The sequence below is a fragment of the Scyliorhinus canicula genome, chromosome 3, assembly GCF_902713615.1.
Source record: "Scyliorhinus canicula chromosome 3, sScyCan1.1, whole genome shotgun sequence".
In the NCBI taxonomy this organism is placed as follows: domain Eukaryota; kingdom Metazoa; phylum Chordata; class Chondrichthyes; order Carcharhiniformes; family Scyliorhinidae; genus Scyliorhinus; species Scyliorhinus canicula.
This window is the reverse complement of record NC_052148.1, coordinates 208961328-208980020: the sequence shown is the minus strand read 5'-3', so window position 1 is coordinate 208980020 and position 18693 is coordinate 208961328. Positions and strand designations below refer to the sequence as shown.

The following is an 18693-nucleotide window of genomic DNA, read 5'->3' as shown; positions in this document are numbered from 1 at the left end:
GGCAATCATTATTTACAGACCCCATTCAGTATCTTACTCAGTACTTTAAAGTTGATATACATTTCAGATTCAGCAACAAAACAATATGTGCACCGTGACAATGAATGTCAGCAGTTCATGCAAAGCTAAAAGGGCTTTCAATGTCCATACCCCTGCTTCGAATAGTGTGGCGAGACAGCCATGAGAAGTAGGGAACTCTTTAGTGGAGTGCTTTTCAATACATTCGCCCCAGCAACCAACCAGGAATCTAGATATAGCTCACTGCATTTCTGATTAGTACTAAAAATGAGCAGTCGTGCGAGCTCAAACCCATATTTGCAAGGTGTGTACATGTACTTTAATCTTTTTAGGGGTTTGTTGGCAACAGCAAGACAAAATCCAACTCGAGTGATTTTTCATCATTGAATGGTGATCGATGCTCCTAAGTTAACACACATGCATGTTGATTAAAGGCATACTTGTGTATATGCAAGGTCTTTTCTACTAAAATTAGTTAAATCAATATCACCAGAGCAACAGCAGTAGTTAGTCAGTAATTTCTATTGGATAACACGGCTCATTTTCCCCTTCCTAACCAAAATGCTGAAACCAATTGCAGTGCCATTTGACCATCAGGGTGCATCACAGCCGAGCCCTATCCAGTCCTGACTCCAACATCCACCCATCCATACTTTGCAGTAGGACAACAGCAAAAAATTCTGGCTGCTTTTCCATTGCTCTGCCATAGGAGGAACTGATACCATCTGTACAAACCAACTGCTGCCCCAACTAAAATCAGCTCAGTTAGCACAGACCTGTAATTTGGTTCACATATGGTTCGGCACCAACTCGCTGGAAAAGCAGAACACATCCAATTTAGCGCTTAGTTCATTTGAATTTTGGAGACTATGGCTTACTTAACCTTGATTTTGCCATGTCTTCGAATTTTGTCACACATAAAAACACAAATATACATACACAGAAATGTACACACATTTACATACTTACATGTTTATACTGTTACATGTACATGTAAAAGAACATTTTAAGCAACAGGTTATCCAAACAGCCAAAAATTCTGAAAACTGGTTCAACATTGCATGGGCCTTACTATTATCAGACTGAAATCACATTCAAAGTTTTTTTAAAAAGAGCAAGTCTACAATTCCATTGTAATTATTTGATTGTTTTATCATGGTTTGATATTAAATATGATCTACTCACACAGTACCTGTACATTCTCTTCTGTAACCTGAAGTTCAGCTGTGTAAACATAGTCAATAAGAATGTTCAATGTCCAGCTGTCCACTTCCTTTATGCGAACTCGCTTTGCTTTACTCTCACTCATTTCACCTGAAAAAGATAAGCATGACATCTGTCCACCTTTCTATCTCGCGGCATTACAAAAGAGGAGCGTTTAAAGTGTACATTTATCAATCACGTATATTTTAGACAAAGCATTGCCTTTATACACCTTTGTACGGGCATGTTACATATCAAACCAAAGGAATTTGGAAAAAATGCTACTGAATGGCATTCTGTTGCTCTGTTCCACAGTTTTTCTGGGTAGGCTCCTTGTTTGGCTACTGTTGCATTTGTCTTCTTCTTCAGTGTATTCTGTCAGAAATGAATGGTTATATTTCCTTATCATTGAGATTGCAGGTGGGGGCACCCAGTGTTTTATCTAGTGAGGGGATGAGCCATTCCGACAGAAATCTTTGGTTTTACTCTAATTTCAGGAGTTGTTGATTTCAGCTGAGCTGGTAGAAGAAGCTAGTTCCATACACTGGGTTAGAGAGCTGAAAAATCGGCGAAGTTTCCCACTTCCCAGAACTGCTGTATAGCAATCAGGTGGGGACTCACTGACTACAAACTGCTGGCTATATAACATGGTGATGGTCCCATAAGCTGCCTGCTTTCTTGATGCAATGTATTCTTTCTGGTGCTTGTGTTCGTACATTTCACGGTTCATCAATGTCTCATAGAATCTTTACAGTGCAGAAGGAGGCCACTCGGCCCATCTATTCTGCACCGACCACCCCCTCCCAAAAGAGCACCATACTCAGGCCAATCCCCGTCCTACCTCGGCAACCCCACCCAGCCTTTGGACACTAAGGGGCAATTTAGCATGGCCAAACCACCTAACCTGCACATCTTTGGACTGAGAGAGAAAACCCACGCAGACACGGGGAGAATGTGAAAACTCCACACCAGTCACCCGAGGTCAGAATCAAACCCGGGTCTCTGGAGCTATGAGATAGCAGTGCCAGCAACTGTGCCACCCTGATCCAAAGTAATTAACACACGGCGTCCTATTATTGTTTTGAAGTATGCATCCACTGTTAGATACTTTGTTTATTTTTCTCATCCTCCATTCCTTGGTACAACAGGATTTTAAGAACAGACCCAGGCCTCACTGCTACACGGGACAATGCTTTAATAGACTGGGCGGACCACCGAAATACAATGATTTTTTGCCATTTACAACTGCTCATTATAAAAATGGTAATACAAGTTTGAAAGCACAAATTCCACATTACAATACAAATTCTCAAATATTACACTTGCTGCCAATCCGCAGGAATTGCATTATAGACAGTGACCAACAACATTCTATACATTCAACCTCAAGAACTACAACACGGGACTTCTTGTGACGAGGATATGCGGAGTCGTCGCACATCAGGTGGCTCTCCTCCAGAACACAGAAAAACAGTCACTTTTTGCCAACTTTAGCCCAAAAATTCAGACTCATTCAGCTCCTCAACTAAAAAGGCAAAGAATAGTATGCCAGCAAACAGTAGCTCGAGAGGCAACTGGGAAGCCAGAAAAGGTGGAAAAGGCCAAGAGAGCGAACAAGTCAGCTGACCCACAAGGCGGGGGTTCCCCAACCACTCGCAAGGGAGACTGACGACACGAAAGCCACGCACCCCCCCCCCCCACACCTGGAGAGGGATGGAAGACATTCCTAACTAATGAACTGACCGCGATCAAAGATGAGGTCAAGGTGGAAATCCAGGTGACGGTCAGGGTGGCGGAGGCACTGGCCGCCATGCAGATGGCGCTCGACAGGATGGGAAAGCTGGAGCTCAAAAAGGCATCAACCGACCAGAGTGACTGGATCGTCGCCGAGATAAAAATGTTGGTGGTGACCCAAGAGAGCCTGATGGGGAAGGTCGAAGGCCAAGAGAACTGATCCAGCGACAGAATATACAAATAGCAGTTCTGTCAAAGAGGTTCGAGGGTAGAGACCCAACTGACTACGTGGCACAGATGTTGGGCAACTTGGTTGGAAGGGGCAGCTTCCCCAAACCACCAGAGATTGACAGGGCCCACAGGTCATTTCAACCAAAGTCCAAGACCAGGGAGCAGCTGAGGCTGATGATTGCCAAGCTGCACAGGATCAGGAGAGGAAACTGCGCTGGGCTCAGCAGACCAAAGCGAGCAGCTGGGAAGGACACAGAATAAAGGGTGTATTAGGATATTGGGGCAGACCTGGCAGGCGGCACGATAGCAGAGTGGTTAGCACAGTTGCTTCATAGCACCAGGGTCTCAGGTTCGATTCCTCGCTGGGTCACTGTCTGTGCGGAGTCTGCACGTTCTCCCCGTGTCTGCGTGGGTTTCCTCCGGGTGCTCCGGTTTCCTCCCAGTCCAAAGATGTGCGGGTTAGGTGGATAGGCCATGCTAAATTGCCTATACTGTCCTTAAAAGTAAGGTTAATATTGGGGGGGGGGGGTTACTGGTATAGGGTGGATACGTTGGCTTGAGTAGGGTGATCATTGCTCGGCACAACATCGAGGGCCGAAGGGCCTGTTCTGTGCTGTACTGTTCTATGTTCTATGTAAGGCATTCATATGGAATTACACAGTTCCAATATGTAAGGAATGATTGAAATACGTTGAAAGATTATGGGAAAACATGAAACCAAAGTAAGCCGCCACAATCAGGGGTGGAACAGTGGCCTCACAGCGCCAGGGACCCAGTTTCCTCCCACAAGTCCCAAAAGACATGCTTGTTAGGTGCATCGAACACTCTGAATTCTCCCTCAGTGTATTCGAACAGGTGCCGGAATGTGCCGACGAGGGGATTTTCACACAACTTCATTGCAGTGTTAATGTAAGCCTACTTGTGACAATAATAAAGATTATTATTATTATTATTATTATTAAGCGCAGGGCCAAATTGAACCACGCAATGTCGGCCCTGTACAAGAACAGTGTAAAATTCGGGATGTTATGCCCAGCCAGGCTCTGGGTGACATACCAGAATAAAGAACATTATTTCACCACCCCGGCAGAGACAGACGGGTTTGTTCGTGTGAACGGCCTGGTCAAAAGGCAAATAAAGCAGCGGTGAGGAAGACGCAGGGAGAAATAGTGATGGATATGGACAATGTTTGCGCAGGACTGCACTGCCTCGATAGGAGTAGGAGGACTAGCTCATAGGAAGGAAAGGGAGACGGAGAGGAAAGAAAGGACAGCAATGGAACGGACATAGGAGGGGGGGAGTAACCCCAGAAAGGCAGCCACCACACTAGCAGGGAAAGCGAGCGCTTGGAAGCATGAGAGACGGGGATGTGGCACACCTCCCAGCTGGGAGAGCACGCCTGGTCCGGGGGGTGGGGGGGCATAATGATAAGGAAGGGAAGGACTCTAAACTGGAACAAGATGGCATCGTAAGCAGCCAATTTGGAGGGTTCCTTGGGTGTCCCCAGAGTGCAGGTGCTCACCCACATGGCATACACACAGTTGGCAGCCATGATGGGTTGCTCCTGGACAAAGGGAAACCCTGGAGCGGGGGGGGGGGGCATGGCATTTCCTGCACCCAGGTGAGAAGGAATTCTCGTTCTTCTCATCAGTACACAAGTTCTACACCCACATCGACTTCTTTATAGTAGGGAAACCGGTGCTTCCAGAAATAGTCAGAGCGGAATACTCCGCAATAGTCATCTCTGACCACGCTCCACGTTATATGGATGTGAGGTTGGAGGCGGGCCGTACCCAACGCCCCTCTTGGTCGACAAGGTTTTCTGCCAGAAAACATCACAGGCCATAGGCAAGTGCGTTACTAACAACCGGAACAGGGAAGTCTAACCATCCACTTTCTGGGTGGCACGGAGGTGTTGATTAGGGGAGAAATTCTACCCTACAAGGCACATAGCGGTAGGGAAGAGAGGGCGGCCAGGCGCGAACTGATCAACTCCATCCTGGAGGTCAACAGAAGGTTCTAAACGTAGAGCTTCTGATGGAGAGGAAAAAGCTACAAATGGATTTAAACCTGCTAACCACTAGGAAGGCAGTGCACCAACTCCACCAGGGTCTTTCTACGAACACAGAGAAGGCTAGCCACCTGCTGGCTCACCAGCTGAGAAAGCAGGCAGCCACAAGGGAATTAGCACAGGTGAAGGATAGCCGAGGCGGACTGGTAGCCAAACCAAAAAAGATCAACAAAGCATTCAAGGCCTTGTACCGGGGTCCGTACACCAGGGAGCCCCCGGACGGGGACTCTGGGATGAAACAGTTCCTCGATGGGCTGTACATGCCAGTTGTGGGGGACAGACAGGGGGAGTTGGATGCACCAAAAGGACTGAAAGAGGTCATGGAGAGCATCACTTCCATGCAGGCAGGGAAGGCCCCGGGATCGGACGGGTTCCCGGCGGATTTCTACAAAATATTTACACCGGCTCTCACCCCACACTTACGGGAGATGCTTGCAGACTCGCTAGCGAGGGGCACCCTGCCTCCAATGCTAACACAGGCCATCATTTCGCTGATACCCAAAAAAGACAACGCCCCAATGGAATGTGGATCATGCGGACTCGTTTCGCTGCTCAATGTGGACATGAAAATACTCGCAAATGTCCTGGCCAAAAAACTGGAGAACTGAGTCCCAGAGGATCAGACAGGCTTTGTTAAGGGTAAACAGCTAACTGCAAACATCAGACAGCTACTGAATGTGATACCGACTCCAGCTGGGGAGAACATTAGGAGTGTTCGCCTCCCTGGATGCAGAAAAGACCTTTGACAGAGTCGAGTGGAAGTACCTCATTCAGGTTACTCAGAACGGTTTGGGCTAGGGACAGGGTTCACCGCCTGGTTGAAACTCCTGCACAATGCCCTCAAGGCAAGCGTTCGGACCAATACCACCAGCTCTGAATACTTTCAACTGCAGAGGCACCAGGCAGGGATGCCCACTGTCCCCGCTCCTGTTCACCCTGGCAACTGAAACGCTAGCGATCACCCCGAGAGATGCTGGAGGGAAATCCGAAAAGGAGGCAGAGAGCACAGAGTCTCACTCTATGCATATGACCTGCTCCTCTACATCTCTGACCTGCAAAGCGGCATGAACAAAATCACAAAGCTTCTGGGAGAGTTTGGAGCCTTCTCAGGCTACAAACTCAACCGGAGCAAGAGTGAAGTGTTTCAGCCGAACCCAAAAGGGGAGGGGCAGAGATGGAGAGTGTATCATTTAAAATAGCCCAAAACATATTCCACTACCTGGGGATCCAGATATTGGACACGGATCCACAAGTAGAACCTGACCAGTCTGGAGGAGGAAGTTAAAAAGGGCCAACAGAGATGGGACTCCCGCTTTCTCTGGCGTGGAGGGTGCAGACGATCAAGATGAACATACTGGCCCCGGTTCCTCTTCCTGTTTAGATCCATACCGATCTGCAGCCCCAAGGCCCTTTTCCAAGATGATTATGGCGTTTGCCTGGCCCTCCCGAACTTGCAATACTACCACTGGATAGCCCCGGCCAAGAGTGAGGGGATGGGTGAAGGAACCAAACACAGAATGGGTGAGGATGAAGGAGTTCCCCTGCATAGGAACGACCCTCCGGGCCCATGCCACTACAGCACTCCCAATGCCGCCAACAAAACACTCAACCAGCCCAGTGGTAGTAGCAACACTAAACCTGGAAACAGATGAGGCAGCTCTTCGGTCTGACAGAGGTGTTCACATGGCCCCCAACTGCGGCAAGCATAGGTTTCTACCAGCTATGCTAGACACCGCCACCTTTAAGTGGTGGAGACAGATGGGGGGACACTGGCAGTTAGGGACTTTTACATAGGAGACTGACTTGCGACCCTAGAAGAGATGGCGGAGAGATTGGAATTACTGAACGAACAGGAACTCCGACATCTGCAAATCAAAAACATTCCCCGCAAAGCACTGAATAGGGCCAACTCCACCTCCTCCTGCGCAAGGCTAAGTCTCATGCAGCTAAATGAGGTGCAGAGAGCAAACCGGATAAGAACGAGCAGATTCTTCCCAGAGGTGGAGGACAAATGTGAACAGTGCCAGAGAGGCCCGGCCAACCATGCCCACATGTTATGGGCCTGCCCCAGACTGGTAGGGTTCTAGACAGCTTTCTTCCAGGCAATGTCCAAGGTTGTGGGGTGAGGGTGGAGCTGTGCCCGAGAGTGGGAGTTTTCAGGGTATCAGACCAGTCAGAACTTCATCTGCGGAAGAAGGCGGATGCCTTCGCTTCCCTAATCGCCCGCCGGAGAATGTAGCTCAGCTGACCATCAGCAGCACCACCCACAGTTGCAGACTGGCTGGCAGACCCATCAGAATTTCTTCACTTGGAGAAGATCAGGTACACCATCCGAGGGTCTGTAGATGGCTTCCACAAAGTTTGGGGGGGGGGGACGGGGGACGACACACAACTGGTACCAGCTCATCTATTTTTACGTACAGTGTAAACAATATAAACTTTAATAAAAACATGTTTCTTTTTAAAGTTGTTTTGTGATTTTGCTATTTCCACCTCAAGTAAAATACTTGCATCTTCATGGCTTAATACATAATCAGATATTTTTAAAGTTGTGAGGCAATGAGACCTTTTTAAAATGGTCGTGACTGGCATAAACCCACAAGTATAATGCAGTACTTCATCATGCTACAAAACTGACCAATTAAAATAATAAAGAAACCATTTACAATCTTATCAATGTGGAAAAACCTCCAACTAAAATGGACGCATTCCCAGTATTAGCACAAAGCATTTCTGTACCAGGCATGGTGTTGCTCAGATGCAGAGGAAATCTGTCTCGCTTCTGATCCAACTGTGAGCCTCAGCCCACCCTCAGAAGAACATCCCTTAATACCAGCATGCCATTATTTCCTACCAGCCAGCCATATGGTCCCCAAGTGACACTGCTAATTTAGTGCCAAATCATAATTAGGTTTTTTTTTCAGTGAATTCATGCCCATTAGAAACAGGTTTCACATCACTCAAATTTTAGGAAACATCCTGACAGAACAAAACTTCAATTTTTTTTTTAGTCTGGCTGGTTCTTCTTAACCACCGCCTCCATGTTCACCTCCAGTAAGTACAACGTGCTCAAGGACTTCTTTGTCACCAAGGTGAGATCAATCAGCAGCCTCTGCTACATCCCTCAATTCCATTAACTCACCGGATCAGATTTCCTGCAGTATACCCCCACTCCTTGTCCTAGCCCTGGACTCGCATCTTTCTCTAGTTTCCCTCTTATCTCCTCAGGTGCCCTCTGATCTCATCTCCTGTTCCCTCAATCCTATTCCAACTATACTATTAGCCATCAACTTTCCCTCCTGGTCCCAATGTTGTTTACTCTCTCTCTTCAGGTGCTGTCCTCTCTACTTTAAACCTGCGTTATCACCCCCCCTCCAGGAAAAAAAAGCCCTTGACTCACTATCCTTGCAAACGACGGTCCTAATCCCAACTCCCTTTCCATGCCCAGATCCCAATTCACCTTGTTTGAATCCCACCAATCAGGTTTCTGCCCCTGCCACAGTACCGAACAGCTCTCAGTCACAAATGACATCCTGTGCGACTGACAAAATCAAACTTTCCTTTTCCAGCCTTCCTGACCTACACCCTTTGATATGTTTGACCACACCATCCTCCTCCAATGCCTTCGCACTACCATCCAGCTGGGCAGTGCCAGGGTCACCTGGTTCCATTATCTAACTGTAGCCCGAGAATCATTTGCAAAGGTTTTAATTCCTATTCCTGCACCGTTAACATTTGGGATACACTCTTCACCCGTCCAATTTTACATTTACATGCTGCCACTCAGCAATATCATCTGGAAAGTAGTATTAGATCTCATTTACCCTTGGGGACGGAAGCAAACCTGCAGAGAAACACAGACTGGGGAGCAGATAAATAAAGCTTACGACATTTACTTTTGTGGAGAGAGGCAAAGAGCAGAGCGGATCGGAGTTTGGAAAAGAAAAGCGCACAGCAACATCACAGTTAAGCCATAAACAGATTGCAAGCGAGAATTGCTGCTTGGGATCAAATTATAAAATTGGATTTAACAAATGTTAAACATACTAACGATTAATAACAAGTAACAATTAGACTGTACAATCTGCTGCCACTGTGCATCAGTGGTAGAAGGAGTAAATGTTGAAAGTGGCGGATGGGGTGCCAATCAAGCAGGCTTTGTCCTGGATGGTGCCAAGCTTTGAGAGTGTTGTTGGAGCTGCACTCATCCAGGCAAGTGGAGAGTATTCCATCACACTCTTGACTTCTACCTTGTCAGCATGGGCTTTGCAGAGTCTGGATGTGTGTTACTTTACACCGAATTCCCAGCCTCTGACCTGCTCTTGTAGCCACAGTATTTATATGGTCTAGTTCGGTTTCTGGTCAATGGCAAAACCCAGAATGTTGATGGTGGGGAATTCAGCGATGATAGGCTGCTACTGAATATAATGGGAGATGGTTGTAATCTCCTGACGGTGGCCTCCATGGTGCCAGGGTCAATGATGTCACTGAGCGATTACAGGACATTTTTCTTTTTTAATTAGGGAGGTGAACAGAGGTTGTCGTCTACATCAGCCCCAATGACAGAGGTAGAAAGAGGGTTGAGGTCCTGAAATCAGATTTGAGAGCTAGGAAAGAGATTAAAAACCAGGACTTCAAAGGCAGTCATTTTAGGAATACACCCAGTGCCCCATGCTAGGGAGTATAAAAAGAAAAGGATAGAGCAAATGAACGCATTGCTGCAGGAGGGAGGGTTCAGTTTCTGGTCAATGGCAAAACACAGAATGTTGATGGTGGGATTCAGCATGATGGGAGATGGTTGCAATCTCTCTTGGTGGAGATGGTCATCGTCTGGTATTTGTGTGGTGTGCATGGTCATCGTCTGGTATTTGTGTGGTGCGCATGCAATTTGCCACTTGTCAGCACAGGCTTTAATATTGTCCAGGTCTTGCTGCACATGAACTCGACTGCTTCATTGCAAGTTGTCACGAATGGGGCTGAACATGATGCATGCGAACATCCCTATTTCTGACCTTATAAATGGAGGGAAAGTAATTGATGAAGCAACTGAAGATGGTTGGGCCTAGGACACTACCCTGAGGAACTCCCGCAATGACGTTCCACAACTGTGACGATTGCCCTTCAACAACCACGTTCCCTTGTGTTAGGTTTGAATCCAAGCAGTGGAGAGTCCGTCCCTGTCCCCCCGCCGATTCTCATTTAGCTAAAGGCACTATCTGAATGCACACAGCATTTGCAACAAGGTAGATGGTACAAATTGAAATAAATGGGTATGATCTAATTGCAATTACAAGGATATCGCTGCAAGGTAAGAAGGGCTGGGAATGAATATTTCATATTATTTGACATTTTGGGACGACAGACAAAAAGGACAAACATGTGGGGTTGTGCTGTTAAAGGATGAAATCAGTGCATTTGAGAGAAAAGATCTTCATTCAGAGGTCAAGATGTAGAATCAATTTGAATGGGGGCAAGAACCAGCAAGAGACAGCAAATATTGGTGGAAGTTGTTTATAGGACATGATATAAATCAGGAAATTAAGAGTTGCATGCAACAAGGGTAAAACAGTAATAACGGCGAATGTCAATTTATACTTAGAATGGGGAAACCCATTTCATCTCATACGGTGGAGGACAAATTTCTGGATGCATACAAAACGGTTTTTTAGAACAGTATGTTCAGGAACCAATAGGAGAATGGGCTATTTTAGATCTAATATTGTGCAATAAGGTCTAATTATAATCTGGTTATAAAAGGAGCCTTTAAGGGAAGAGTATCCATAATATGACAGAATTTTACATGAAGCTTGAAGATGATGTCGTTCAATTCAAGAAAGGGAGCTACAAAAGATATGACAGTAGAGTGGCAGATTGGGAAACTACATTTAAAGACATTATGGTAGATAGCCGATGGTTAGCATTTAAAGAATTAATACATGGTTTACTAGATACATCGTTATGAGACACAAAAACCCAGCAGGAAAAGTGATTCAACCATGGCTAACAAGAGAAGTTAAGGACTGCATTAAATTGAAGGAAGAGGATTATAAAGTTCCCAAAAAGTAGGAAACCTGAAGATTGAGAGCATTTTAGAATGCAAAGGACCAAGAAACTGATAAAGAAAGGGAAAATAGAATATGAAAGTAAACTAGAGAAATTTAAATATGGACTGTAAAAGCTTCTATAAGGTATGTAAAAAGGAAAAGATTGGCAAAGACAAATCCATATAATCCCTACAGTGCAGAAGGACACCACCGAATCTGCACCGATCCTCCAAAAGAGCACACTACCTGTACTCCCCTGTAATCCCATCTAATCTGCACATCTTTGGACTCTAAGCGGAAATTTAGCATGGACAATCGACCTAACCTGCATACTTTGGGCTGTGGGAGGAAATCGGAGCAAGTGGAAGAAACCCACGTTGGCACACGGACAACATGCAAGTCCACACAGTCACCCAAGGCTAGAATCGAACCCGGGTGTGAGGCAGCAGTGCTAACCACTGACACCATGCCCTAATATGGGCAGAGACAGGAGGAGAATTTATAAAGGGAAACATGGAAATGGCAGAGAAACTAAATAAATACTTTTTCACGGAGGAAGACACAAAACATCTCCCAGAAATCAAGCCCAAGGGACTGGCAAGAATGAGGAACTGAAGAAATTATTTGGGGGGGGGGGGGGGGGGGGGGGGGCAGCAATATTGGAAAAATTAATGGGACTGAAAGTTGGCAAATACTGTTGATAAAGGAGCTTCTGGAGATAGTGGATACATTGGTGGTCATCTCCTAACATTCTATAGATTCTAGAACAGTGTCTTCATATTTGTAGTCGTGTGGAAAATGCTAGAACTTATTATAAAGGATTTGAAATCAAACTCTTAGAAAATACTGGTAGGATTGGGCAGAATCAATGTGGGTTCATGAAAGGGAAATCATATTTGACAATCCGGTTCTAATTTTTTGAGAACGAATGACCATAGGCTGCTTTACCCTTTGACGGGTGTGGTGATTTAACCCAAGGATCACCACACCTCAGGCTTGGGGCAAGATTGAGAAGGTGGAGCTTTCATGAATAGCTAGCAGAAGAAATTAGATCAAACCTGTAGATGTGGTGTATTTTCATTTTCAGAAGGCTTTCAATAAGGCCCCACATAAAAGATTAGTAAACAAAATTAAAGCACATGGGATTTGGGTAATATACTGGTATGGATTTTGATTTGGATAACAGGCAGAAAACAGAATAGGAATAAACTGGTCTTGGAGATTGGCAGGCTGTGACTGCTGGGATACCGCAAGGATTAGAGCTTCCAAGTCCCAGCTACTCATAACTGATATCAATGATTTGGATGTGGGCATCAATGGTATAATCTCCAAATATGCTGACGACACAAAGCTAGGTGGGAATAAGAATTGTAAGGAGGATGCAAAAAGTCTCAAGAGGATTTAGATAGGCTAAATAAATGGGCATGACAGATAAAATTTCATATGAAAGAATGCAAATCACATGTGTAGTAAAAACAGACGGGCAGAGTATTTCTTAAAAGGGGAAGAGAAGCGTAAATGTCCAAGGGGACTGGGTATTCTTGTTCATGGGTCACTGAAAGCTAATATGCAGGTGCAGCAAGCAATTAGGAAAGCAAAATGGTATGTTGGCCTTTACTGCAAGAATATTTGAGTACACAAGCGAGATTTATGCTTCAATTGTATGAGAAAACACCCAAGGTACCATGCAGTTTTGGTCTCAAGGAAGCATATACTTGCCAGGGAGAGTGCTTTGAAGGTTCATCAGACTGATTCCTGGGATGGCAGGATGGTGTTATGGTGGGGACTAGGTCTGTAATCTTTACAGCAGGGTTTTTCAAAATACTGGACGCGACCTGCGGGTGGGAGCTGGGAGGGTCTTGGAGCAAATCAGTCCCGGCGTTCCCGCTGTGGTCCGGATCATGGGAGAAGCGCACAACAGCTGCTACCGGAATTGTTTGTATTGAGAATGCTGGCCACTGCCACCTTTTAAATGAGAAGAAATATGGATGTGCGCTGTCTTCAGGCCAGAAGCTGTAGCAGTGAGGTCACACACAAAGTATGTACACTTGACATCAAGCACCCTCTACGTACATGCTTTTGGCACCAAATCACGAAGGTGAGCTTCTCCATTTTCTAGTTGCTAGCAAGCAAGGCAAAAGGACTATGAAGATGAATCGTTTTCTTACAATTCAGAGGTGGCCAGAGACACAAATAGGCAGCGTACCTACTGGAAATAGACAGTGTACATCCAGGAAAGGATCTCACAACTGAATCTGCTGGAGAGTCCAGGGCAGACAGAGCAGTTTAGATGTTAGCTCTGTACAGAGCTCCAGGGCCTCTGGTTCACAACCTACAAATTAAGAAACTAATTCTGGTACAAAGCAGAATGACGATGATTTTGTGAGGTATAGTTTTGTTGATTGTGCCAATGCAAATAAGCCCACATATGTTATATGTACTCGCAAGTGAGAGAAGCTTCAGATTTGGAAAGAGAAAAGTGTTGGATGAAAAATTCCTTTTAACGTTGAGACCCCAGTCAGTTAATAATTTACAGCTGACTCCAAATGAAAAGATTATGCTGCCTTACCTGACCTGTGATAGCACATGCCAAAACCCATAAGGCTGTCAGCATTCTGGAGTAGCTGAGTAAAACAAGCATTTTGTTCCTATTGCCCTTCACGACGACCTACACTGGGAGGTTGGATTTTCCGTTTCACAAAGATAAAGACGATGCAAAGGAACTGGCTGAAGTCTGCACCTGATGTGCGCATTGCCCTCTCCTCCGGAGAACCTGATTAGACCGAGGTTGTGAGGACCAAGCAGGCTCCTCATTTGCATTAAAGGTAAGCAAACATGGCATGTTATGAAGGTCGGCCGGCGTGGGCCACGAAGGTCAGCCGGTTGGGTGCCGGGAGAAAAAGTTTGAAATAGACAGCATGGTATGGTGGCAGTGGTTAGCACTGCTGTCTCATAGCTCGAGTCCCTGGTTAAATTCCGGCCTGGGGTTACTGTCTGTCTGGAGTTTGCACTTTCTCCCAATGTTTGCGTTCCTCCGGGTGCTCCGGTTTCCTCCCACAATCCAAAGAGAAGTGCAGGTTAGGTGGATTGGCCCTTAGTGCCTAAAAAGGTCAGGTGAGGTTACTCGGATAGGGTGAAGGTATGGGCCTAAGTAGTGTGCTCCTTGGTGGAGACCCGATGGGCCGAATGGCCTCCTTCTGCACTGTAAATTCTATGATTCCATGACTGCACTCTCGTTTCGAAGAATGACTGGCGACCTCATTGAAACATGCAAAATTCTTACATGACTCAACAGGGTAGATGCTGGAAGGATTCTAGAACAAGAGGACACAGTCTCAGAATAAGGGGTTGGTCGTTTAGGAATGAAAATGAAGAATCCCGCCCCCCCCGCCCCCAGAGGTGATGAATCTTTGGAATTCTATCCCAGAAGGCTGTGGATGCTGTCATGCAGTCTGCTCAAGGCAGAGATCGATGGATTTCAAGATATTTAAAACATCAAGGGACAGTGTGGAAAACTAGCATTAAGGTAGACAATCAGCATGATCTGGTTGCATCATAATGGAAGCCGAGGGGCTGAATGGCATGCTCCTGCTTCTTTTTCCCATGTCCCTAAAAGCACTGATCACACCCAGCCTCACCACCATGTCTCTCCATTCCTCCACTGTTGCTAAGTTATCAGACTACTCATCAAAATTCAGCACTAAATGAGCAGAAATTTCCTCCAATTAAATATTGGGATAACTGTAGCCATTATTTTTGGTTCCCACTGCAGACTATTCCTTAGCTTCCAATGCCATCCTTCTATCTGGCAATAGGCTGAGATTAAGGCCGTGTGTTCACAACCTTGTTACAATTTCTCAGTTTGACTCAATCATTTACATTTTTGTTCAGTGCACTTTGTCAATAGTTATTGCGTAAACCCACCAATGGAGTACCACCAATTGTGATGAATAACATTGGAGTAAGAATTGTCAGTCATTGGACTTTAATGACGGGCACCGACCAGTCCAGTTAATGCAATTGAAACATTTGAAATTGTATTCAAATTTGAATAACCAATTAAAAATCATCATCAACACAGAATTCTGATTAATTAAACAATACCTGCCAATGTAGAACATAGAACATTACAGCACAGTACAGGCCCTTCGGCCCTCGATGTTGCGCCGACCTGTGAAACCACTTTAGCCCATCTACACTATTCCCTTATCATATGTTTATCGAATGACCATTTAAATGCCCTTAATGTTGGCGAGTCCACTACTGTTGCAGGCAGGGCATTCCACTCCCTTACTGCTCTCCGGGTAAAGAACCTACCTCTGACATCTGTCCTATATCTATCTCCCCTCAATTTAAAGCTATGCCCCCTTGTGCTAGGCATCACCATCCGAGGAAAAAGCCTCTCACTGCCCACCCTATCTAATCCTCTGATCATCTTGTATGCCTCAATTAACTCTTAACCTTCTTATCTCTAACGAAAACAGCCTCAAGTCCCTCAGCCTTTCCTCATAAGATCTTCCCTCCATACCAGGCAACATCCTGGTAAATCTCCTCTGCACCCTTTCCAATGCTTCCACATCCTTCCTATAATGCGGCGACTAGAACTGCACGCAATACTCCAAATGCGGCCGCACCAGAGTTTTGTACAGCTGCAACATGACCTCATGAACTCAATCCCTCTGCCAATAAAAGCTAACACACCGTATGCCTTCTTAACAACCCTATTAACCTGGGTGGCAACTTTCAGGGATCTATGTACATGGACACCGGGATCTCTCTGCTCATCCACACGACCAAGAATCTTACCATTAGCCCAGTACTCGGTCTTCCTGGTACTCCTTCCAAAATGAATCACCTCACACTTTTCTGCATTAAACTCCATTAACCTCTCAGCCCAGCTCTGCACCTTATCTATATCCCTCTGTAATCTGCAACATCCTTCCGCACTGTCCACAACTCCACTGACTTTAGTGTCATCTGCAAATTTATTCACCCATCCTTCTACGCCCTCCTCCAGGTCATTTATAAAAATGACAAACAGCAGTGGCCCCAAAATGGATCCTTGTGGTACACCACTAGTAACTGAACTCCAGGCTGAACATTTCCCATCAACCACCACCCACTGTCTTCTTACAGCAAGCCAATTTCTGATCCAAACTGCTAAATCACCCTGAATCCCATGCCTCCGTATTTTCTGAAATAACCTACCGTGGGGAACTTTATCAAACGCTTTACTGAAATCTATATACACCACATCGACTGCTTTACTCTCGTCCATCTGTTGGGTCACCTTCTCAAAGAACTCAGTAAGGTTTGTGAGGCACGACCTATCCTTCACAAAACCGTGTTGACTATCCCAAATCAAATTATTCCTTTCTAGATGATTATAAATCCTATCTCTTATAAACCTTTCCAAGACTTGGATTTTTTTTTTATAAAAAGGACAATTGGTTATTTAAATTTGAATACAATTTCAAAATGTTTCAATTGAATTAACTGGACTGGTCGGTGCCCGTCATTAAAGTCCAATGACCGACAATTCTTACTCCAATGTTATTCATCACAATTGGTAGTATTCCATTGGTGTGCTTACACAATAACCATTGACAAAACCCACTGAACAAAAATGTAAATGATTCAGTCAAACGGAGAAAGAGTTAATGTATTGATCATAAACACTGTTAAAAGAACCAAAATGATTCAACTGAAACTGTTAAATGGATTTTATTAAGAAGAAAAAAAATTCACCATTAAAACCAAATTTCAAAACTAATTACATATATTCAACCACATTTAATTTTATGCAGAGCCACATGGAACAATAATCTTTATTATTGTCACAAGTAGGCTTACGTTAACACTGCAATGAAGTTACTGTGAAAATCCCCCAGTTGCCAGACTTCAGCGCCTGTTCGGATACACAGAGGGAGAACTCAGAATGTCCAATTCACCTAACAAGCACACAATTTGGGACTTGGGGGGAGAAGACCAGAGCACCCGGGAGGAAATCCACGCAGACACAGGAGAACATGTAGACTCCGCACAGACAGTGCAGTGACCCAAGCCGGGAATCGAACCCGGGTCCCTGGTTTTGTGAAGCAACAGTGCTAACCACTGTGCTGCACTGCCTCAATTACCTGCATCAAGCGGATATCACAGATATCAAACTAAAATCTAACTCTGGAAAGTCACCGTGTGAGCCAGGGTGACTGAAGGTCCCTTTTCAATTTTCCCTTTGTCCCTTGCAAACAAACCTAGACCTGTATTCTGCAATTCTATTAATGCCACTGAGGTCAGATACTCAGCACACAAGAAATCAAACCAAACCTCAAAACCTCATGTTGGACTTCAAAGATAGCGTAGCTTTATTTGGTAAAATACTAGTTTTGGTCCAAACTCTCATCTTGTCTATTTAAATAGGATCTCAAACAAAATGCAGTTTTTCACAAATTAAAATAACTATGGCCCGAATGCATGAGTGATTGGCGGGCCCAGAAGTGGCTGCGATTTCCACTTCATCACAACCGACGCACGATTTCATGCTGACTGGCCAGTTAAGAGCCGGCCAGCGTGAAACAGTTAGGCAGAGACTCCGTGCCGCTGGTTGGGGCTGGAGCTTATCAGGCAATGGGGACCCAGTGCTTAACCAGAGCAGAGGTAGCTCCCTGAAAATAAACAGGAGCTGGTGAGGAGCCTCAGGGTGCTATCCAGGAGAGAATCTAAAATTTGGCAGCAGTTATGGCTGCAGCATCAGCTGGGCTTGCCAGGCGAGAAGATAATACCAGTGGGCACTCGGTCTCTCTCTCTTCTTCTTCCCCCCCCCCCAGACATTGCTACGGTGTTGGAGGTAAAGGGGGTCTAATCATAGAATGTCCAGTGTAGGATACCATTCAGCCCATCGGGTACGCACTCTCCCTTGGAAAGAGCACCCTATTCAAGCCCACATCTCCTGTCTAAACCTCCAACCCAGTAACGCCACCAAACTTTTTGGCTATTAAGGGGCAATTTATCATGGCCAATCCACATAACCTGCACATCGTTGAACTCCAAATCACCAACTTGCCTAGCGCACATTGACATATTGTCTTCCTCCCTCAGATGCACCATCGTCAAGAGGCTGTCAGAGTCCAGAGGACCTCTCGACACCAGATCAGCAGCTGCAGACAAATGCATTAGTGTCACATCCACTCTCAGAACCAGGTACAAGCACATCCGTTGGCTTTAGACCTTCGGCTCAGGTGGCAGTGGACAGTGAGGAGGGCACAGCTCACATGCTGGAGAAGCTGGCAGAGACAGAGAATGCCCTGGGTGCAGGCAGTTGGAGGTGTTTTGAGGACCAGGACCATGCTGAGTCCAAGATAGATGGAGGACACCAGAGATTGCAGGTTCTGC

At 45.6% G+C, this 18693-nt stretch overlaps 1 protein-coding gene across 3 annotated transcripts in view; it reads right to left on the bottom strand.

Annotated features, from left to right (window-relative positions):
- klhl2 (kelch-like family member 2) overlaps positions 1 to 18693 on the bottom strand; it is a 129482-nt gene that overhangs the window by 84859 nt on the left and 25930 nt on the right. For 2 of the 3 annotated variants that reach the window (XM_038792110.1, XM_038792111.1), the window contains exon 4: positions 1211 to 1332. In XM_038792110.1, the coding sequence (XP_038648038.1) occupies positions 1211 to 1332 (122 nt within the window). Of the gene's footprint in view, positions 1 to 1203; positions 1333 to 18693 lie in introns of all 3 variants that reach the window. The other variant, XM_038792112.1, reaches the window with a different exon arrangement.